The sequence below is a fragment of the Falco biarmicus genome, chromosome 6 (genome assembly GCF_023638135.1).
Source record: "Falco biarmicus isolate bFalBia1 chromosome 6, bFalBia1.pri, whole genome shotgun sequence".
NCBI classification, from domain to species: domain Eukaryota; kingdom Metazoa; phylum Chordata; class Aves; order Falconiformes; family Falconidae; genus Falco; species Falco biarmicus.
In genome coordinates, this window is record NC_079293.1 from 17452673 (window position 1) to 17477045 (window position 24373).

The 24373-nt window shown below is 40.2% G+C and overlaps 1 protein-coding gene across 2 annotated transcripts; it reads left to right on the top strand.

The window, feature by feature from the left end:
* The first annotated feature begins 3420 nt into the window (after positions 1 to 3420).
* Positions 3421 to 24201, top strand: RAB23 (RAB23, member RAS oncogene family). Of its 2 annotated transcripts, none has more exons than XM_056343772.1 (7): positions 3421 to 3439; positions 8427 to 8628; positions 9469 to 9554; positions 15138 to 15294; positions 16807 to 16889; positions 18189 to 18281; positions 19151 to 24201. In XM_056343772.1, exons 2-7 carry the CDS (start codon positions 8474 to 8476, stop codon positions 19288 to 19290), a joined length of 714 nt encoding a protein of 237 aa, XP_056199747.1. In that variant the 5' UTR covers positions 3421 to 3439; positions 8427 to 8473; the 3' UTR covers positions 19291 to 24201. The 2 variants fall into 2 exon arrangements, with proteins under 2 accessions (XP_056199747.1, XP_056199746.1); XM_056343771.1 differs by lacking the exon at positions 3421 to 3439 and adding an exon at positions 3795 to 3959.
* Positions 24202 to 24373: the final 172 nt, after the last annotated feature.

The window sequence follows — 24373 nt, forward strand, 5'->3', positions numbered from 1 at the left end:
ATATGGCCCCAACCTTGGGATTACAAAATGACAATGTCAGACTGTATTATACAATTTCAGTTTAAAAAAATAAAAATATTGTCAAAGATTATATTTTAATACATTTGTGAAATATATGGAAATTTAAATTGAGTAAGATATGTAAATGAAAAGTATGAAAATTAAAAATAAATTGCAATGAAAAATTATATAGCTTCTAAGAACTTATTTTTCCCTGGTTTTTTTTTTCATTTAGATGCCAAACAAAGCTGGATTATTTGTAGAATAAATTTTTAGTGTCAAAAATGCAAGCAAATATTGATTAAAAGATGTGACGTTACATTTCGCAGATTGGCTTCTCATTAAAAATACTGCGTAACTAATGACACTTTTATACTATAGCATTCAAATGACTGTTTTTATCATACCTAGATATTCCCATGATTGGGTTGTGTATTTTTTCTCCAACTTTCAGCAGAGGTTCTGTTTAATTAAAGAAAGAGAACATAAAGCTGCTTTGAGAGGACACTGTATTGGGTGTGAACTGTAAGCTTGGAATCTAATTAAAAGCTTGGGATCCTTTTTATTTTAGGCTACTCAGATGATTCCTTACTAGCATCATTTGGAAAATTAGTTCCTCTGATATCATAGAGAGGACAATACATAAAATCTACAAAAATAAGTGGTTACAGAAATAGTAACTTGGAAGAAAATGGTAGGTCAAAATTGCAAATTTGCAAGTCTTTTACTAATGGGGGAGAGAGAGAAAAAAAAGAATAATGAAGAATATCAGTGACAGCAGATTTGAAAGGCAGACCTTGGCTTCCAACTCAGACTCAAGAAGTCTGGATGGTTTGTGTCTATGAGTTGCTGAACTGTGGAGAAGTGTCTCACTTGGCAAGTCTTAACCTGATCTCTTTGTTAAGCAGCCGAGTACAAAGGAGAGAAAGCCAGAGACAGGGAATCACTGCAGGGCACTGCATGCCTCACTGTGGCAAGGTCCACTGTCACCCCTGTAAGTTGCTTCCCACTACTTGTACAAAGCAATGACCTTAGTCATCCACTCAAAGCAGCACATCACCTTCCACTTGTGTCTCCGACCCTGTATGTTCTACTTCAGCTGTACGATCTTACTCTTTATGATTTATTAGCATGCAGTTCAGCTCCTAGGTATTCTATATGAGCAGCTACATTAAAATCCAACTTCAAAAGGATTTAAGATATTAAAATAGAAACATATAAATGGAAATATTTCATTACATTAACAGAAATAAAGCGACTTAAAAGTCCAGCACGCAGCATATTTTCACAGAAAAATTATACAGGAAGTTGCTGTCCTTTTTTGGGGGTTCTTTGGCCTTGTGTTGGCTGAAATGCTTATGTTGTGTGGAAAAACCAGGTTGTGCCGTAGATGCATTAAATTGGCTGAGAGATTTCAAAACATGGTTGTGATTATGGAGATAGTAGCAAGCAGAGAGACTCCAATGGGACTCCCAAGGATTCTTGGGGAAAGATTATTTAACATTTTTACTGATTAATCAGATAATGACGTCCATGTAAAGCTTGCTGTTAACAAACAGATGAGTTTAATAAAGGACGGCATTACTTTTCCTGTTATAGATCGACTTGATTTACCTTGCAGTCAAACAAAATCTTTTCAGCGTAGCTAACTGCACCACAGTACATCTGGAAAAAACAGAGTATGGGCTACATGCTTACGTTAAAAAATGCTCTGGAAAGCAGTAATCCCAGGAGACTGTACAGAAAACTGCCTGAATAGGAGACCTTGGTGAAATGGTATGGCAAAAGGGATTAGCATGACCTTTTGGGGGTCTGTAAAGGGGAATACAAGTAGAAGGTAGGAAGTTGCCTTACCTTTGTACATATACTACTGTAACACTAATTTGGCATAATTTGCTTCCTAAATTGGTGTATCTGCTTACAACATCAAAATACTGGAGAACATTCAAAGGAGGTCACAGAAAGTGATCTAGATGCTGAAAAGTTCACATTACAATAGCTGTCTTACAGGGCTTGGAATATCCAGTTTGTTGAAGAGAAGTTTCACAGCCGATTTCATTAGTGCATTCTTCTACCTGCAAACGAAAAAGATACCCAGCAGTAGGTGCTCGTCAGTCTCCATGAAAAGACATAGTGAGATCCAGTGACTGGAATTGTAATTTAGGCAAACTGAAAAGAGATACAGCTTTTTAGTTGCAAACAAGCCACACTGCTGGCTGATCTCATCAGGAGTCATCAAATCACATACATGCTAAAGCCTTGAGATGTGTGAATGTATCAGTTCCACCATTCTTCTCTTTCCTTTGTGGGACACGATAAGAAAAGTTTCCTGAATTGCTCTCAATATACCCATAAGACATGCTGGAATAGTTTAACCTTACTGAATTGTTGGCGTTTCACAAAGAAAAACCTGCACAATCACGAATATGAGAGGCATGTTCTAGCCTTACACTTCACAAAAGCATTACCCAATATACTGCATTTAAAGGACAGAAAACTAAAATTATTTAAAGCAGTCACCAACTTACTGCCTAAATTAGGACACCGAGGCTAGGATATGTCTCCTTTAATCTCATAGCCTTCACCTGGGCTACTTGGCAGCCATCTGAAGGGGAACCATACCATACAAATGTTCACAATATAGGTATTAGGTGAGATGAATCCCAGCCATGCACCTCACGTCTCCCACAACGAACAAGGAACGTTTCTGACATAATTACTTTGGTATCAGGCAGGTAACAAACTTCTCTTAATGAGAAAGCTGTCTAAGGCCTTCTGGCCCTGGCATCAGACAGTCCCTGAGACTAGTAGCCAGTGTCAGCATTAACAAAACAAAAGCATAAATTTCAGAATAAGAAATTATGTGTAAAATTTAACTGTTCTTTTGAGATGTAGCTGCAAAATGCACTAATCCAAAAGGTATTTATTTAGGCACAGGCAACAGCAGTTGACTCTGGAGTGAAGATGTAGCCTCAGAAGCATGGGACAGGGCTAGAGACCTCGGTTTTCAGCAACAGACTTGGTAATACCCAGGCGTTACTTGGCTGTACCTGAGCAGGAGTGCTGGGGGACACTGGGAGCAGCCACCCAAGCCAACCGGAGGTGCTTTGCAATATGTAAAAAAAAGGGGATTTTAAGGCAGGGGACATCTTTTATCAGTCTAACTTTAAAACCCAAACAAAACAACAAAAAGCCACAATGGGACATCTTAAGATCGTTAAGACTACGATCTCTGCAATTATGCTAAAGCCTAACGTGTTCTGTTTTATTTAAAGTCTGGAAGCTGGCAGACCACGTGCGACGGTGACGGGCTGAGACCTGGCATAACCGCACCTTGCTCAAACCGTGGGTACCCCCCCGGGAGCGGCTGCTGCCGGCAGCGATGGCCGGCGGGAAGGCCACGGCTGGCCACGCAGAGGTTTTTTCCACGGCTGACGAGGTGAGGCAGACAGGCCGCCGGGCAGGGAGGCACGCACCCGGGGAGCGCAGCCTCGCCCACACCTTCCCTCGGGGACGCGGACGAAAACCTCCCGCAGCCGGGCAGGCGGACCCCATCCGCCACCTCCCCCGGCTTCTCCCCCCGCTCAGGCGACCAACAGCTCCGAAACCCAACGCCACGCGGGGGGCGCCCGGCCAGCCGCCAGCCCACCCCCCCGGCGCCCGGCCGGCCCCGGCCGCCCGCCCACCCGCCGCTTGCGGACCGGGGGCGCCGGCGCCTCGGGGGCGGGGGCAGCGGGCAGGCACCTCCCCGAGCGGCGCCCCCAGTCCTGACGGCGCTTCCGGGCGGGGGAGCCGGGATATGCGTCCGGGTTGGGTCGGCCCCAGCGAGCGGTTTCCTCTCGCCTTCTCTCCTTCTCGCCTTCCCTCCTTCCCCCCTTCCCTGCCGCGCCGGCGCTGCGGTGGAGCGGCCGCCGTGCCCGCTGAGGGAGAGCCGCCCGCCCCGCTCCGGCGAGGGGCTGGTGAGAGGAGCCGCGGGCGGGCAGGCGGGAATCGGGGCGGCGGCTGAGCGCGCCCCGGGGCGGGCGGGTGCTGGCGGGGAGTGGGGCCGGGGAGGCGGCGGGGCGGGCGCCGGAGGGGCCGGAGCCGCGGGAAGGGGCCGGGGCGGCCGGCCGAGCGTCCGCCGTGTGCGTGGCCGCGGCGGCGGCGTCCCGCGGGCAGGGCCGGGGGGCGGCTGCGGGCAGCCCTGTGCGGGGAGACCACCGGGCGGCCGTCTGCCGAGCGCAGTTCCTCGCTTAAAATGGCCATCCGGATTGCTGGGGGCAGACATAGCGGCAGTTTTAGCGGTGCGTGCCGAATACCTGATAAAAATACATGTATAGTAACGTGTAATGCAACCGAAGGCAATCCAGAAACATTACCTGCCTGGTGAGCTGCAGCGAGGGTGTCAGGTAGCCCAGCCCTTACAGCGCGGGGTGATGTGTGTGTGGTGATGGGCACAATCTTTAAAACAGATGTGTTTTCCTCCTTTGAAAGGAGGGTAACTTAGTTCTTCAGAAGAAATCTGCAGGTGTGCAGTGTTGCTGTGATGGTACCCCAGCACAGCGAACCCAGGGGAGGCACGGCTTTTGTGAGGTGGGCAGCGATGAAGCTGCCACAAGAAGTCTGTGGGCACTCAAGAGAGATGTCAGGGCCTTGGGATGGCTGGTTAAAGGATCAGGAGCGCAAGTGATGTTCTCCTCTATCCTTCCAGTTGCAGGGAATGATGAGGGAGGAAACAGGAAGAGCCAGCAGATCGATACCTGGCTCTGAGCCTGGTGCCAATGGCAGAATTTTGGGGTTTTTTTATCATGGCTTGGTCTACACAACACCAGGCCTGCTGGCAACAGATGGGGTACTCCTGCCTCAAAGGGGGAAAAGCGTCTTGCACAGGAGTTAGCAGGGCTTATTGAAAGGGCTTTAAACTAGATTTGAAGGGAGAAAGGGAGAAAACCAGGCTCGCTAGAGACAGTAAGTTTTGAGGGATGGTGTGCCAGCAAGATGCTTCAGTCTGCTGTCTCAGTGGAGGCAGGGGATGCAGATCCATGCAGCAGCAAAGACACCAGGGTTAGTGATGTGTTAGAATCCATGGAAGCGCCTGAGAACAGTCACGTAGGAATTAGGGCTTCTCCCCCCCTCGCAAAAGGTGGCGGGACCAATAGCCCAAGTGAAGTGCACCTACACGGGCAGCAAACAGGAGGAGCTGGAAGCCGTTGTGCAGCAGGAAAACTGTGACACAGTTGCAGTCATGGAAGCATGGTGGGATGACTGGCACAACTGCGGTGCTGCAGTGGATGGCTCTAAACTCCTCAGGAGGGGTAGACAAGGCGGGAGAGGTGGTGGCGTAGCCCTGGATGTTGGGGAGTGTTTTGATTGTCTAGAGCTTCATTATGGTGATGGTAGGGTTGAGTGTTTATGCGTAAGGATCAAGAGGAAGGCCAGCGGGGCAGGTATCCTGATGGGAGTCTGTTACAGACCACCCAACCGGGATGAAGAGGCAGATGAAATATTCTATAAGCAGCTGGAAGAAGCCTCGCAGTTGCTAGCCCTTCTTCTCATGGGGGGCTTGAACTTACCAGGCCTGTGCTGGAAATACAATACAGCAGAGAGGAGACAGTCTAGGAAGTTCCCGGAGTGTGTGCAAGAGCTTCCCGACACAGCTGGTGAGGGAGCCAGCCCGGAGAGAGCCCCGCTGGACCTGCTGTTTGTGACCAGGGAAGGGCCTGTAGGTGGTGTGGTGGTTGGAGGCCATTTTGGGCATAGTGATGATGAAATTACACTTTTCGATTCTGAGCTTGAAGACAGGGATGGGGAGCATTCCCCATAATCTAAGGCAAAATGGTCAGAAACCTGCTACACCACTTAGACACACGCAGGTTCATGGGGCTGGATGGGATCCACCCAAGGGTGCTGAGGGAGCTGGTAGAAGTGCTCCCTGAGCCTTGTTTAATCCATTTATCAGCCGTCCTGGCTAACCAGGGATGTCCCAGCTGAGTGGCAGTTAGCCAATGTGATGCCCATCTATAAGAAGGGCCAGAAGGAGGATCCAAGGATCTACAGGCCAGTCATTCTGATCTCGTGCCAGCGAAGGTTATGGAGCAGATAATCTTGAGTGCCATCGCACAGCTCGTACAGGACAACTAGGGGCCCAGTCAGCATGGGTTTATGAAAGGAAAGTCCTGCTTGATGAACCTGATCTCCTTGTATGACAGGGTGACCTGGCTTCGTGGATGAGGGAAAGACTGTGGATGTTGCCTACCTGGAGCTCAGTAAAGCCTTTGACACAGTTTCCCACAGCATTCTCCTGGAGGACCTGGCTGCTTGTGGCTTAGACGGGTGTACTGTTTGCTGGGTAAAATAGGGGTGAATAGAATTCAATGTAGTGGGCGGCTGGTCCCAAGTGGTGTTCCCCAGGACTCTGTATTGCGGCCAGTCCTGTAAACAGGACTTCATCAAGGTCTGGATATTATCCTGATCTGTATGGATCTGGATGAAGGGATCATGTACACCCTCAGTAAATCTGCAGACAACATCAACTTGAGCGGAGTGTTGGTCTGCTTGAGGGCAGGAAGGCTCTGCAGAGGGATCTGGGTGGGCTGGATTGATGGGCCAAGGCCAATTTTATGAGGTTCAACAAGGCTCAGTGCTGGGTCCTACACTTGGGTCACAACAACCCCACACAAGGCTACAGGCCTGGGGAAAAGCACATGGAAAAGTGCCTGGTGGGAAAGGACCGGGGGGGTGCTGGTCATCAGCTGGCTGATATGAGCCAGCAGTGTGCCCAGGTGGCCAAGGTGGCTAAGAGCATCCTGGCTGGTATCAGAAACAGCATGGCCAGCAGGACAGGGAAAGTGAGCATCCCTCTGTACTCATCACTGGTGAGGCTGCACCTCAAATACTGGTTTGGGCCCCTCACTACAAGAAAGACATTGAGGTGCTGGAGTGTGTCCAAAGAAGGGCAGCGATGCTGGTGAAGGGTCTGGAGAACATCTGATGAGGGAGCTGGGGTCTTTTAGCCTGGAGAAAAGGAGGCTCAGGGGGAACCTTATTGCTCTCTTCAAATTACCTGAAAGGAGGCTGTAGCGAGGTGGGTGTCAGTCTCTTCTCCCAAGGAACAAGCAATAGGACAAGAGGAAATGGCCTCATGTTGTGCCAGAGGAGGTTTAGATTGGATATGGGGAAAAATTTCTTCACAGAAAGGGTGGTCAAACATTGGAAAGGCTGCCGGTGGAAGTGGTTGAGTCACCATCCCTGGAGGTATTTGAAAGACGTGTAGGTGTGGCACCTGGGGACATGGTTTAGTGATGGGCTAAGCAGTGCTAGGTTAATGGTTGGACTCAAAGATCTTAAAGGTCTTTTCAAACCTAAATGATTCTATAGTTGTATGATTATGTATGCATCCCTTTCTTCCTCATTAAAAAAAAACAACAAACAAAAAACCAAACCAAAAACAAAACACCAAAACTTGAATGAAATATCTTTGCAGTAAGCCAAATAAATTGTTTTCCATTTTTGCACATTGGAATTCTAGTTTATGTAAAAATCTCTATCCACTATAAGAGCTTGTGCTCTGAACTCTGTGACTGCAGCCGCTTGGCTTCTTCTCTACTTACTGTACAGTGTATGTGGGAAAAACTAAATCAGAGAGAAATTAGGTGGCTCCCCTGCAGTAGCCGTGTGATGGGACATTATGGTCACACCTAATATACTTATGATATGGACTTTTAAAATGTATATAACTTGCATATTGAGTGTTGATAAGATAAATTATCTAAAAGTTTGAGCATCCAAAAAAATACTTTAAGACAGTTGGATTATTCCATTTCTTATTTAAAAAAAAAAAGCCTTTGGAAAATACCTTCAGAATTACCCAGTAATATGTATACGTTTAGTGTTTTGATTCACATGCCAAAAATTAGATGAAGAGGAGCGCACACAAATTTGATTATGATTTTTATTGACTTCCTCAGAAAGACAAATGTAGACAAATTTGTAAGAACTGGAGTAAGGGGTGTAATCACAGAATGATGTAGGTTTATGTCTTCAAAGCACCAGTATTGGTGCTAGGTGACAGTATCTGAACTGGGTGTAAGAGAACAGTGGCTGAGGTTAGAAGTTGCTGTACTTTGACTCATGATACATGCTAGGTTGATCAGTTGAGCTCCTTGTACGCGTTAGCAGTGGAGCATCAGGAGCTTAATCAGAATATGACAATACATTTGTACAGTAGAAGGATATTTTTCGTGAACAGTTATATTAATTTCCAATTAATAAGTGTCAAATCAAAGTACAGACTACTTAAATAACTTGCCAGAGGTCATTTAAACAGTAAGTGGCAGAACTGGAAGGAAATTTTACTACCTGTGTGTATCCTAATGTGTGTGATCATCTTTCCTCTTGCTTGCTACTCACGTTGGTTTTATGAACATAGGCATTTACTTTGTTTACAGGATCAATAGTTTCCTGAATAAGCCAGAGAGTCATCTGAGACACAAAGATGTTGGAAGAAGATATGGAAGTGGCCATTAAGGTGGTAGTAGTAGGAAATGGAGCTGTTGGGAAGTCCAGTATGATTCAGCGATATTGCAAGGGGATTTTTACAAAAGACTACAAGAAAACTATTGGTGTAGATTTCCTGGAAAGACAAATCCAGTATGTATTAAACAGATGCCATACTATTGATTTTTACCTTTCCCTTTATTTCTTTGTTCTGTTGTAATGCTAAGATTTACAAAGGCTTGGAAGACAAGGCCTGCTCTTTTTGAAGCACAGTAAAGGGAATCATTTTCTGTCCTGCACTGTGGGCTGAAATTATATCACTCTTTTCCAGTCAGGATTTAGAATTCTAAATAAAATTTGGAACCTCTGTCATTCTAAGCTTTTTGACAAGTTTCCTTTGTCTTCTACCACCTGTTGTTTGGTTTTGATTATTATTTTTTTTTGTAATTTCTTGTGGAAGAAGTATAAGTGCTTACAGTAAACCCATTACACACATTTATTAGACAATAGAAATAAAAATGACCATGGAAAAAACAACTAAATATGCTATAGATTTAGTCTCTTCATGTAATATAACCAGATAATACCCAATTTTCTTTGTTAAAATGGAAAATACTGTGGTAAAGAGAAGTAAGAAAATTCTATACATTTTGTAAGATAATTAAAAAGTCAAGAGGACTATTATTTGGCCATCTTAAGTTTTGTTTGGATGTGTATATTATTTTTCCTTGTAGAGGGAAATGTAGAGGAAGAGGAGGAAAGGAAGATGAAAATGCAATACAGATTTTCAGTAAAGAGCATGTAATGTAATTGAGGCACTATTGCCATAGTATGTTACGGAGGTGAACTGTTATTAAGTTTCATTATATTTAAATCAAGTTAAATTTGACATGGATTACTCTTACATTGTAGACATGGAAGTACTTCCATGTCAGTCATTTTGAATTGCTCTTGTTCATTGTATTGATTATAAAACTGTATTGTTTATTTCAGAGTTAATGATGAAGATGTCAGGCTAATGTTATGGGACACTGCAGGTCAAGAAGAATTTGATGCCATAACTAAGGCCTACTATAGAGGTGAAAATGCCATGTTTGTTATTTGGTAGTTAGTTGTTGGTTTTTTGGTCTGCACAGCTCTCAAATATTTTCCTGTCTTTGTATTAAGAATTTTAGTTACCACATGTGTATGCAAAGCGTGTTTAGTTTGCCTTTTTCAATTCTTAAATATTTTTCCCCTTCATGCAAGATCCTTGCCTTAATGAAGTGCCACTTTATGCAGAATGTTCAGTAGTACCCTTTAAAAAACTTAGAACAGAATGAGACAAATATCTGCACAGGAACTGGACAGAAAGTAGCTATTTAAACAGTCAAAGGCAAATCTATATTTTCCCTCTAAAAGTGTTTTATTACTTCTGTAAGATATGTATTTGTAAACGTCCCAAAAACTATGGCTGATGCACTTAGAAATTTGTCCAAGGGGAAAAAAAATCCACCGGTGATCCTAGAAAGATAGTTTACTAGACACAACGGTTCTCTTGCTAGTAGAGGCTACCTTGAACACTTGAGCACAATAGAGTAATAAGGAAAGTATATTTACTTCTTAAAATAGAAATGGTATTATTCAGTCATATAAAGGCAGTTTATTTTGCCAGTTAACAAACTGCATACTTAGCTTTCTTTGCGTATAATTTAACAGTAGTTGTGAAAATCTTTCCTTTTTATTTTTTTAATGTGAGGGATATGAATGACTTGGCAAAGATTCCATGATTCAGTTCTTGCCCAGCTAATTACCTGATGGCTGGGAAAATATATTGCTATAGTATAAAATGACCTCATTTAGAGATAAAATAATAGTTATGCCATGGTGTTACAGGATAGTATAGTCCTCTGACCTTTATACATATATTTCATGATTGTTTTGTCAACTAATAGGGCTTTTTTGGTAATGTTTCCAGTTGCTCATAATTGACAATTACAGTTTCTTCAGAGAAAAATCTTTCTTTTCTCATTTATTTTTATCCTCATGTGGACATAGATCATTCTGTTAGTTAACTTGTCAGCTGTAAAATAAGAATTTTAGAAGGCGGTACTCGATTCCCTTGAAGCATCCTTTTTATTCTCCTGGCCTTCAGTTCTCTTGTGTGCATTGCTCTCCGCAGTTGTTTCAAGCCAAAGACTTTTTCTCCAAATTCCTGTGACTGATATGTTATATGTGGAATCTTCAGAAGAACTTAAAAGTACACTTACTGGCCTCACTTACCGCAGGCAACCTGGTGGTTTAAAAGGAAAAACCAAAAAAAGCCTGCATGCATACCTTGAGATGCTCATGACTTGTGCCTAGCGTAGTGCAGTTAGATCTCTGCCTCCAAGATCTTTATACTGAAGAGGCTGCTGTGAAGTAGGACGCAGTCATCCTGTGGACAGGTGTTGTAGATAACGTGATGGATGTATTAACAGGTTCAAGCTACTAGATACAGTGACTGTTCTGCACTAGACCTTGACTCATAAGGACAAGGGAAGTTGTAAGAGCCTGGAATGAAATTTTGGTTCTAGCATCAGGTCTGCAAGCACAATATTATAGAAGCAAAAGGTCAAGCTTACAACATGCAAGCATTTAATTGCCAATTACTGCTGAGAAGGGGAGGATGCCCCTTAAGGTTGGTAAGATAGACGCTGGCTGTTACTTGTAAGGTCTGCCATTCCCACACATCACTGTCCCACTATCATTACACTAGGGCTTACGTACTCTCCTGGAATATTATGTATCGTTAGTTCTGGGATCAGCTGCTCATCACAATGAATGCTTCAAAGCCTGTTTCTGAGCCCTTCTCGTCCAGGGATGAAATTTTTCAGCCTTGCAGAGAAACAAAATTGGAGCTGACAGTGGATTTGTCATGTGGTTTTCTATGTACAGGCAAATATGTGCAGCTGGTGTAGCTGCATGCCCACGGTCACACAACGTGAGGAGTCCAGCAGCCTAAATTCAAAGAGTTGAAGGAAGCTCAGTATGTATTTAATAATTTTAAAATATAATTATATAAAATATAATTATATTGTATCATGCATCTTCTTACCAGTTTCAGTGCTATGGAAGCCACACGTTTTCTAATTGGCTAGGTAGTTCATTCATATGCTAAGCACATACACAAGTGGCTGTCATTAGCAGCACCATGTCTTCTGTCCATGTTAGAGATGTTTCTCAAGGCAGTATTTGATCACTTCTTCATGCATGTATCTCTTCCATCTGCTACCACTGGTATTTGGGTAGACCTTTGTTAGGTTTTTGATGGAAAACAGGTATCTTGCTCATTAGTCTGTTATTCAGCTGCTGATTAGTCAAATTTTCAGGATCTTATTTTTGTTGCACAATAATTAGACTTTGTATTTCTCAGGCCTTCATGGCATTGCTCTAGCTTGCACTTACCAATCACTTTTGGCCGTAGGAACTATGATAATGGGAGGGCTGCAAGACTGTCCTGGTCCGGTTTGGAAGAAGGCAGCCCTCATTTGGATGCTGCTAGTGAGACCTTAAACAGTGCTAAGCCTGTTAAATACAGCCAGGATCCACAGCAGTTAGAACACCAACAGTCCACAAAACTTCTGGATGATGATATCATCGACCTTGGGTTTTGATCTCAGTCTAAGGTTGAACAAGCCCCCTTCAGTTTTATAGTGAACTTGTGTTTTCTGTCATAGCCTGGAAAAGCTGAGGCAAAGAACGGAAGAGTGGAATCATTAGGTGCCAGGTATAAAGCCCTGTGTGAGCCCACTCATGGAAAGGAATTTCTTTGACACACAGTTTCTATGACATAGGCTTTGTGTTGATATGAAAGGGGAAAAGCCACAAGTGGTTATGGAGTCTGTGAGGGTGGTTTGGTCTGCTGAGAATCTTTGAGAACTCAGCTGACAAGCTCATGCTCTACTTGAATCAAGTAGATGCTAGCGCTACTCTCTTAATTATTTTCTGAACTAGTCCAGGTATGAATATTGTATCAGTGATTCTGCAGCCAACTGGAATCTTTTTAAAATAAAGATACGGGGGTAATCAAAGCAGTAATTGCACACAAAAAATCCAGTGTCCTTTTCTTCAATACTTTAAAGTAGCTTTATGAAATTTATTTAATTAATTACTTTTAAAAATCAATATTTCCTATTTATTCATACAAATATATTTTATGGGTTTATTTATTTATTTATTTATTGAACTTTTTACAAAATGCTTTGATTTAAAATATTCACCAAGAACATTCTGGTTTTAGCTGTTAAGCTCGTGTCTGACACTATCCTGTGACTTTGCTGCTGGTGTTGGTTGTCATACACCATCTGTTGTATGACAGAGGTGTGTATGACTACATTTGCAGTGCATGAGTGAGATAATGATGTTATTGACTCTTGAATACTGTCAGTCGTTGCACACAGAAAGGTGTTTACATGCCTAAATCCTGGGTTTTGTCCTTCCCCCCCCCCTCCTTAGAACCCCTACATAAACATTATAATTTATTAAACTTGTTTATGTTCTTAATAGAAATATTGAGTATTTAGCAATATTCTTAGAAGATGAAAAGTATTTACCTATTAAGATCTCAGCCCTGCAGCATCTTTTGTTGAACTTTATTGCCATACTAACTTCTGCACTATACTGAAGCATACTTCCAGAAAGATCCCAATTGATACTTTTTGAGAAGAATACTCCCATTTGTTCTTCTCTTCTTAAATAAGCATTTTGCAGGGTTATTCGATTAGTAAATTTTGAAATTCCATACAATCCAGTGATCAAAACCTTCAACAGATGTTTGGAAATACACCATTATGTAAGTGTATAGAATTTGTCATTGTTGATGACACTTTCTTTTACTGTTGTTTGTTAACTTCCCAGTAAGAACCTGTAAATATCAGAATCTTGAAGGTCCTCAAAAATACTTCAATCTGATTGCTGATCAGAGCCTATCATAATTATCTTTAAAACGTAATATGGCCAAGCTGAGTTATTTTTACTGTCCCTGTCGACAGCATGCTACATGTACTGTAATGAAGGAGGTCTGATGTTGTAAGTCACCCACTTTTGACCTACCACATGCTAGGACTTTTCCCTCTAAACTTAATATTACCAACTTATCTCCATGTTTTAACATTCAGAAGTAATGGATGGAAGGAGAGAGATGAAGTGAAAGTATCTTAGGATGGAAACTTCACATTGGGTTTCTTAGTCTTAGAACTGAATAAGGTGACATTTACAGATGGTAAGAGTCTTTTAATAAATATTCTCATCTCCAGTAAAGCAAAGAACCTGAGAGGCTGTATTAAGCTAGTTTGCAAGATGATAGGTTACATTCAGCATTGACAAATGCAAACTAACCTGCTTTGGAAAGAGTAATTAATTTTACGCGTATCTCAGGATTCTAAGTGGAATTATATCAGAATAATTGCACACATTACAGTATAGTGTGGACATTAAGGAGAACAAACAAAATTTTAGAACAGAGATAATAGGGAAAATTATGGAAGACTGCGTTGCTACTGTTTTGTTAGTAGAGCTTGATTTGAAATTGAGGGCAGTTCTTACTGTTTTGTACAAAACTATACCAGAAGGGTCTTAATGGCATGTGAAAGAATGTTGAAGAGCATAGGAAAACTTCTGTAAATGTAGACTGAACTTGGCTTTGAAAAGCTAAATAAAAGGAAACCTAACAAAATAACTCAAGTGCTTTGTGTCAAAGAAAGAGAAACGAAATACAGGAATGTGGGATACTTGGTGAAACTCACAGAAAAAAGAAAATTCATACTGATGAAATAATTTTTTATGCTATGTGTAATTAGTTTGTGATATTCACCACAAGGTTAGAGTCTCAAAGATACTAGCTATCTATTCCTTTTACACTGTATTACTAAATAGCAAATATATTAAAGACATATAAATGATGAAGTGTTTCTTCATGTGTTTATGTGCAAGGAAAAGTATTTTTTGAGGATGACAAAGGGCTACTAGATAGTCAAAAGAAAACTTACTAATATTTCAGCTGTGGAGGTACTTTCTCAGTATCCATGGGGTTTAACTATTGTCAAGGCTGTTACAAACCGTAAAAAAAATTGGTACAAAACATTTTGTATAATTTGTCATAGCGCTGTGATAGAATTGGTAAGAAATAGAAATCCACTTAGTTTCTCCAAAAGGCTACTAAACAATTTACTTGGAATAATTATAATTTCCTCTGAAAACTTTTAAAGTTTTCTGGTTCTCAAATTCCAGATTACTGTAGCACAAAGGATAATGTAAAGTGTGCTTCTGGCCTCCATTAAGCTGTCTGGAAAACAATGAGCAATAAACAAACCTCCTTTTCCTTTTTTTCAGCTTTTCCATACCCCCTCCTGTTCCTTTCCCCGACATACATGCACCATGGTGGAAATAGCTTGAAAGATAACAGACCTAGAGCCATCATGAAGAATGGGTATAACGTCAAAATAATCATCGGTCTGTTTTCATTTGGGGAATTTATGACCATTGGTTTGACACTAGCTGGTGGTAAAAGCACACTTTTATGGGAAAAATGTGAAAAATCCCTGGTATTTGAAATACATTATAGATGATGATTTTATTTTTTTTTAGTCTTTGTTGGTTGATTTATATTTATTTGTATTTGTAATTGATTTGTGTATTTTTAGGAGCCCAGGCTTGTGTTCTTGTGTTTTCTACAACTGATAGAGAGTCCTTCAAAGCAATCCCTACCTGGAAGGAAAAAGTTGTGACTGAAGTTGGAGACATTCCCACAGTTCTTGTGCAGAATAAGATTGATCTTCTTGATGACTCTTGCATAAAGAAGTAGGAGTTTTATCTTACTGTTTTTAAAGAACAATACATGGCTGCTGTATGCACACATTTTAAAAAAACCCAGAGTCCATGGGAGTTTCTGGTGAAGACTTACGATATCTAGGTTGTCAAACCTATGCCCTGCATCAAAACATGCCCTAGAAATGCAGGTGATGGGTATTGCTGCATGAGTGTAGTTACTTGGGCAGATGTGCTTGCAAAACTAAGAGTTTTCTCTTCGCTTCATGCCTTCTTCTGAAGTGTCAGACAAAAAACCAGAGGAATAACATGAAGAGTTTTCTTGTGCTGTGCTGTGATTCTCTTTTCTTTTGTTTTTTTTGTTAATCGGAAATTATAAAACTAAATTTTCTCTCCTGTTAAAATTTACAGTTACAATTACTATTAATTGTGCTGTGCTAGTTTGGCTAGTGAATGCTTGCTGAAATGATAACCAAGTATTAAACGGGTTTTTTGAAAAAGTATCTTAATATTCTTTGCTTCACTTTTCATTAATCTGGTTTTATTGCTCATTTTTGTCAAAACATTAGAACTCTATAGAAACCCGTATCTGGTAATATTCTTAAACTGCATGGTGCTGATCCTTCTTCACTATATTTTTCTTCACAGATTTTACTGTCACTTCGTTCTGCCTTTGTATATATGACCAATTTCATTCTTGCCATAAAATCAGCTTAACAAGTGCTAACTTTTGTTTGCCACAGCATATCATGTAGAAAATATTGCATGATGGAGTCGATAATTCTCCGCTTCTTTATTTATACCATGTTCCAGAGACATGTAGATTATTTCTTCTTTCTGTTGTTTCCTGCACTGGCTTTCTTTGTTCTATGCTTGCTATCATTGATGGCATAAATCAGCTTCTGCTCCCTCTGCAAAGAATACTGAGGATTTTTCAAAGGAAAAGCAAAATTGCATTTGAACTCCTCCTTTATTCATGGTATGTCACTTAGGTTTTGTTCTCAGAATACTCTGCCTCAGTAACATCATCTTTCTGATGGCATGATTTCCCTTGGTGAAATTTTCCAGTTTCCTTAAAATTTAGCACAAGTTACCTTTCACTTCACAGAAAAAAGTAAATCTTGATTTCATCTCTGCACTCACCTGATTGCAGAGTCTACTGCTTTATGAAAATATACTTAAGGATTACTTTGTTGTTGTTGTTGTTTTGACTGCAGTGGTAATTGTTCTGAGTTTATTGCCGTTATTAACAGCCTCCTTCCTTTTGGTTGCACTGACATCTGTCTTCAAACCCTTGGGAAATTTTAGTTAAGTCAATAAATACTGAAATGCAATTACTTCTTGTCATAAAGAACCTGCATGTAAAAATACCTTCTTTTAATAGTAGAAATATTGTAAAAACATAAGTGTCAGGTATTTTTTGACTGTCAGAGTTTCTTAACCCACCTTGCCATGTTTAACTTAGGATGAAGCATTTTGTCTATAAGGATGAAAGCTGACAGATGATACAGATTAGTATTTACAAAGTTGTTTTCTGTTGTGCAGCGAAGAGGCAGAAGCACTGGCAAAAAAGCTGAAGTTAAGGTTCTACCGAGCATCCGTGAAGGAAGACCTGAACGTAACTGAAGGTATGAGATTCAGCAGCGCGGGTGGCTGTCCTGCCCTGGGCTCTGTAGCACTGTACCACGCTCTAGCTTGGAGCTGAGCTGTTACTTCCCATGTTGTTGCGTGCCGTTGGCAGTCCTTTTTATCCTGAGCTGCACACTTCAGAGATGGCTAGAATTATTTGATACCAGTGTGTTAGGCCTGCTTCTTTGTGGATGTATTTCCTTGTTCTGCCAGAAACAGTGCACAGCTTCAGTATTTAGAAGTGCCAGTGTGTTAAAACTGCTTGGTCCTAATGACTGTCAGTAAGCACTGAGCTTTTAAAACAAATATATGTAGAAGTTCAATTATTACAATATACAAATTGTTGAACTATTTTTTTGTTGTTGAATTATTTTGTAATTGATAATACTTAATAAATAATTGATACAAGCAATTATCTCATAGTTTAGTTGTATTTAAGATTGTTAACGTTGTGTTAAAGATTGGATCTCTCGCAGCCTTTTGTCTACTGGTGGTATTTGGCTAACTCCTAAGCATCACTTTTTAATGTATATATTTAATTTCTGTTATAAAATTCAGTCGCTATCTTTTGCGGGATGGGTATGAATATTTGTGAACTATACTATCTGGTAACTTGGTTTTTTGTTTAATCAGACAAACTTACTAGTAAACTAATTGTTTCTTCTCTGTTAACATCATTTGCCTTGAAAGAAAAAAAAACTGCAAGAGAAAATGTAAAAGGTTTCTGTATCAACTTCATGAGTTATTAATTTCAAATTTAAATAACAAGATATACAGGCTCTGAAAATTCTCCTGTAGTTGTATATTTTTTCAGAATCCTAGGTAGACTTTACACACTCCAATATAAAGGAAGGTAGCATTAGTTAACTAGAAAAATGTTGCTGCCAAGTTTTTATTAACAGACTTACTTTACGTGCCTGCTATTATTCTAAGGCTTCTTGCAAAAAAAAAAAAAAAAAGGTAAAATTCCTATATAACGTTAAAAAGTTCCAAGTTTGAATTGAATTGGAATGTTTGGCAATATGTATGTGCCAGCTTTATTATAGGAGTTTTGAGATGTTTCTGTCTGCTGTGCAAGACTTCAGTACTGCAGACTGTAAGACCTGGGTAGATGCTGGACTGATCTGGATTCTGCTTGGGTACACAGGCCTACCGAGAGATAATCACTTACTAGATCGTGTTAAATCTGTGGCATCAAATGCACTTTTGTCAAAATTTTGATACAAAGGTACTATTATTGATATGGAGATTATTTTTAAGCATACTCTGATGTACTTTTTTTCTTTTTAACGTTTCAGTTTTTAAGTATTTGGCTGATAAATATCTTCAAAGGCTCAAGCAACAAACAGCTGAAGATCCAGAACCAGTACATACAAGCAGTAACAAGATTGGTATGTATACTGTAATAAAAAAACCCAGAACCAGTATTTTGTGCCATCAAAGCTTATGGTTTCATCTGTTTCCTTATGGAGTTAGTACAAGGTGAATCAGGGTCTAATTATTACCTTCCTGTCTTAGGATATTGTCTTCTTCTGTGAAATAACTTTGTGACTCTACAGTTACAAGACTGTCAAACTGATGTACTGAAGTGTCTAGCTAATGTTTGGCAAGTGCCCTTTTATTAAATTTGTTTAAACAAACATTGTGTAAGGACTTAAGAAAGTATGCTTGTTGGGTTTTTTTAAAGTAATTAGTATTAGTGTTACTCGTCTTGGTACAGATGTACAGATTTACAAGAGACTCACGGTGAAAGAATCTGGCATGTAATCAGAAGGTCTTTGTAAACTGCCTTTTGTAAGGGAACACTGAACTTCTTTAAAGCATTTCTGAGTCAGTTCATTTGTTTTCCTTAAAGCACTCCCTTTTTATTCAGGCTTTTTCCTTACCTTTATCTCAGCAAAGTTTCTAACTTCAAAGTTGTCATGTTTTTCTTTTATTATATTACTCAATTAACCATAACCCTGTTCACCATGCAATTAGTAGCATGCGTATACACAGATGAGTGCATATGTTGCCCTTCAATTACATAGATGTACGCCAGCTTTAACTATTGCCTGGCTAGCAATTCCAGCTGGCTCTACTTCAAATTTAGCTGCAAAACTGACCCCAAAATACATAAAGCCTTTAAAAACTTTAAAATACTAGAGTATGCATTTGAGGTGCATTGTTAAGAAGCAACACTTACTAAGGCATAAGTGTTAATGTATTACTGCAGGAAGTAAAGAAATATAAATACTTTTCTTGTCTTTAAATTCTGTAGGTGTTTTTAATACAGCTGGTGGAAGTCACTCCAACCAAAATTCTAGCACTCTTAACGGTGGAGATGTCATCAACCTTAGACCGAACAAACAGAGGACCAAGAAAAGCAGAAGCCCTTTTAGCAACTGCAGCATACCTTAGACCACTTGTCAGAGGGGGAAAAAAGCAACCCAGTGAATTGGATGAAGTTGTGCAATTGAATGCAGAATAAAGCCAGCTGTAGAGGTATTTTCACCAGTGCTTTAGCAAAACTTGTGCCTGTGGGATCCCTGTTAGAGGATGGATTTATATAAACTTGCTGATGCAGTGGGTTTTGGTGTGTAGTGTGAGACACCTGGTGGCAAAACAGAACCGTGGCTGCCCTGTGCACTTTGTAAAAATTAGGCAAGCTTCTCCTTTTTCAAGGAATTATTTACAGAGCTATGAACTAGGTATTTCTGATTTGCAAAGCACATTTAATGTAAGGATAATACTTCCAAATATAGGTACAGACCATAACACTATGGCCCAAGGTAAAGTAGCAACCTTGCAACTACATTTCAAGGAAAATGTTAGAATTGGTTAGTGAGGAAACTTAAGATAAATGAAGAGTGAAAAGAAGAGACTACCTTTTATGCCCGACCGTATTAATGTGGATTCTGGCAGTTCTGTCAGTGCAATATACTTGTATTATATATATGAGTGCTAAGGTATATATGTAAACGTTTGGTATGAATATTTAGGCTAAATTCCAGTGTTATGTTACTTGGAGATCAATGCTAATGATCACAAAATAGCATCTTCCAAAAAAAAAAAAAAATTTCCGTTAACAATGTTGCATTTCAGGTGAGGCTTTCCCAGCTGCCACTGTGTCTGCTTAACTTGCTATACTTTGGGCCTAAAAGTTTAGGTTTAAAAATGTATGGTGCCAAAAATGCTCCTTCTTTTTACGTAATGATGTGCTACAGAAGTTTTTGTAAGTTTGTTTTTCTCAGTCTTAACAGATCGAACAAGTAACAGTGTCTTTCACACTAATAGCTATTCAGAAGGAACAAATAGTATAATCATATTCCTGTTCAAATTTGATTGTTGTATCCTGTGTTGTCTATGAAAAAGGAACTTGCAAAGTGGTGTCACAAAATATTAATCTCTGGCAAAATTTTTAATAGGTTCTATAAACTGAGTTATGAAGGATCCAAAAAATGCAGCTGATGGGTGAATTACGTTAATGGGACATTCTTGAATATTGTCTCAAGATTCAAAGTTAGCTGCTGGTCACAGAAGATCTTAATTCTGCAAGACCTGAGACGTGGCAAAATTTTGTCAAAGTGCTCAAGTAATTTTACAGAATTGATTTAGATGTTTAGGAGACCAAATCTAAATTGAAGTTGTGTGGGCTTAGGCTCCTAAATCACTAAGGTGCTTTTAAAAATGCTGAGCATGATATCTTTTTATTTACCAAAAATAAACACTTTTTAATCCTCTACAAGAGCATGCATGCCTTTTAAAAAAATACCCATTTTGTTTACATGGTTTTGTACGGTATGATATAATTTTAACTTTCTAGGATTTCTACAACAAACCTGCGGTTGACAAATGCAAAATATGCTGCTTGAAAAAATTCAAAGTTTTAATAGTTTTTTAAATGGTGTATGAAAATGAAAATGAGTTGAGTGATCCTGTATATTTTTGGAGGAAGGACTTTTCACTGTGTGAATCCATGTAGGAAGGTTGACTTCGTTTCTAAGTCAGTGAGTATGAAAACTGAAATGTACTCTTCCCCTCGCCCCCCCCCCCCCCCCCCCCCCCCAGTTTGCAGGGAGAGAAGTGGGTGGCAAGTTATGCACAAACACTAAAGATCGCTGAACTCTGTATTACATGTTTACTATGTTAGACTTTCTACCAAGTACCGTTGTTTCCTTGACAAACTGTTAAAGCATCTCCTGTTGCTGGCAAGAAGGCAGCCTTCAAGGCACTGAGTCCCCTTCGCTAGTGCAGCAAAACTCTGTTCTTCACCGTAATGTTTCCTATATTTTCTCTTGGATAAAGGCCTTTATTTTTTAACTAGTGCATTTAATCACTGTATGTATGTAAAGATGGAGTCAAGTCCTGTCTGTCTTAGCAATTTAAGTAGTAAGGTACTTAGGATAAGACTTATGACTGTACATCATGGGGCCACCTTACAAATTCAGGATGTGGAATAGAGTGTATGCATGAAGAATTTTGATAACTGTTTTTAATATGGAAACTCTTACATTTCGTTGTCTGTCTGCCAGTTTCACATTTTTTTATTCTTTTTTTCTTCAAAAGGAAACAAAACCACAAAGTGTCTGAAACATCTTTTTTGCCTTGTTTGACTTTGTACAGAGTACTGAAAAATGTCTTTATTACCTGTAATGACCATTTGTACTATGACATGTTATACCGTAGACCAGGGGTCCTCAAACTACGGCCCGCAGGCTGGATACGGCCCCCCAGGGTCCTCAATCCGGCCCCCAGTATTTACACAACGCCCCCCCCCCCCCCCTGCTGGGGGTTGTGGGGGGGAAACCAAGCAGCCGCAGATGACTGCCTGCTACTTCATCTGCGCGCCGGCCCCCTGTTTAAAATGTTTGAGGACCCCTGCCGTAGACGTACTATTGCGTAAGCCGTTTGCATTTAAGGTCTGTCATTATAAACCACTGGTTTAAGGACTGAAAACTCAGTAGAAATTTTCATAGGTGGAGACTTGACAGACTTGCTGAATTTAGGCTATGTTGAAATTTAGTATACGTACTTTCATGTAGGAATATATATTTGCAGCATTGGGTAACAGTGAGTTTTCATTTCATTCCCATCTTAAAACTAAAGTTGCTTTCTCTTTGTTGTGACTTTGCAGTGCTTGTTCTCCAGTGTGACTGAGGTGGAGATTGTCCAAATTAGCATTTTTCTGGAGAGTGCTCTGCACGTACGTTGCTTGAAAATTTATTTTTTATCCTACTGGGGTTAGTGTGTAGATATAAACCAGATGACTTGCATATTGCAGGAATCCTTAGGTATGCACATTGCTCTTCAGCGAGAGTAATTTTTCTTTTGGATGGAGAGACTTGCCTAAACGTTAAGCACTCATATTGTCCTTTGTGAATAACTTTTATTACAAACACTGCCCCATTCTCCACTCAAAGTGTTCTCGTTGAAGTATCGTGTGCTTTAGTTACCAAAACTTGCAGGTGTAGAGCTGATAATCACAATGCCCTTCTCTGTGTGTCTGTGTGACAGATCAGCACTCTGGATCAGGAGCAACAGATGTTCCTATCACAAGCCACAAAATGTTGTTCTGTGAGACTAAGCTAATTGCACTCCTGTTTTATCAGTTATTATCTCCTGAATAGCTTGTTGGCTGTATTATCTGAATCTTGCCAAAATTCTTTGATTTCACCTGATAATACTACCACTAGCAGGAAACTTCAGTAATTGTTAATGCCTTAGTGAAATAAGCATTCGCTAAGGAGTATGACACTAAAGCATCTGTCACTCCCCTGTTCTATCCATTCAGTGAATGGGTATCCTCCCAGTAAGTGGGGCATCACTTGATGCAAAGCGGTAATGCTAGGGATGTATTTCCAACTGGAAATAACAAATCTCCAAGTTGTAAGACTGATCACGCTAAGATTTTTGTGCTTGTGTGTTGTGTGGTTAATTAAAAAAAAAAAAATCAATCCATTTAAGACAGTTTGGGAGCTTTCTTATTTTCAGTGTGTCTTAAGGCAATGCTTAACCTTTTTTAGTCAAAATGCCTGAATTACCATACTGTCAGTCTGATTTCCTGTTTAATTTTTTTATGCTTCAGTAAAATTTTTCTTTCCCCCTCCCACTGAGCTACAGCATATCACACGTAGTTTTTCTTTGCATCACTTCTGTGGATGTACATTATACTAAAGGGAATTGAGCAGCGGAACACGTACTGCCTGGAGGTTATGCAGGGGTACATGCAGAATACTCGCTGAACATGCACTTTTGAACCTGTTAATTCATCTGTTCAAGTTGATAGCTACTAGTTAATAGCACAATTAATAATTTGCACTGCAGAACCCTCTAGTGGGATTTCAGTCATACAGCAAACCAACAAGCATGCTTCTTGGATTCCGGTCATGGTCCCTAAGCCCCTTAATGCTTTTCTAAAGATAATTATCAACCCTTGGTTGAAGTTGCAGTACCCGAATGCTAATTACATAAACCAGGGAGCAAGCACGGTCCAACAAGCTTGCTTTCATCAAACCTACCTTGCCATCTTTTTGTAGGAAGCAACAGTTGTATCTTTTCCTTAATGCTCAGATAGTATTGAAAGAAGAAAGTATTTCTCTGTTAACTATGGCATCCAAACAGGTAATCAAAATTGAAAAAATGCAGCAATGCTTGCATTTAAGATGAAAGGTGCTATAACAGAGTAAGAGAAATGTACAGAACACTTCACATGCAACTGTTTGAAAGAGTCATCTCAGAGCTGGCTCTGACAGGTGAGTCCTAGTACGGAACTAGACTCATTCTCAGGTTTCTAGTAGTAGGGAAATACTGATGAATAATTTATGGAGTGAGTGCTATTTCTTCTGTCACAGAGATAAAAGTGGTTCAGCGGAACTGAGTAAAGTTGGTCAAAAAAAGTAAAAATTAATGTGGATCAGGAGAAATACCACTCTCATTGTGAAGATAAAGATGCATCGTTACTAATAAATTGCTTACACGTGAACTTGCAAGTAAGAGTATCTGAACAGTTGAATCAGATAATGTACCTAATTGTTCTTACCACAGTCGTGATCTCAAGTAAATGTAATATATTTTTAGAAAAAAAGTCAACATAACTTATCATAAGTCCTCAAGTGGAAAAATAAATGTTTAAAACTAAATATTCTGTGTATGCCATTCCTGTAAAATCCCGACAAATTAATTCTGCTGTTCTCTTGAAAAGTGACATTAGTTGTGTCACGCAATTTAAACATGTTTGTTTGATTACTGTTTGGTCTGATAGAAGTCACTACTTTTGTGGTTATGTTAAATTGTCGTTGTATTAAATTTCACAAAATAGCTGTAACCCTGGAGCTGTGCAACCTGAATCTGCTTGAGAAACTTGTGCCTGATACTAGTCTGTGGTGCCAAGTCGGAATCCAAGGCAGCACGTTGGACGCCCACACTTGTTCCTTTGAGGGTACCCCAAGCCAACAGAAATGCTGTTTCTGAGCTCTCGCCTCCGATTTCTTCACCACGGAGT

Excerpts from the sequence above, each read along its gene's own strand:
- RAB23 (XM_056343772.1), top strand. The coding sequence starts at position 8,474 with ATGTTGGAAGAAGATATGGAAGTGGCCATTAAGGTGGTAGTAGTAGGA. Across the intron at positions 8,629-9,468 it reads TTCCTGGAAAGACAAATCCA|AGTTAATGATGAAGATGTCA; the intron begins GTATGTATTAAA and ends TGTTTATTTCAG. Across the intron at positions 9,555-15,137 it reads AACTAAGGCCTACTATAGAG|GAGCCCAGGCTTGTGTTCTT; the intron begins GTGAAAATGCCA and ends GTGTATTTTTAG.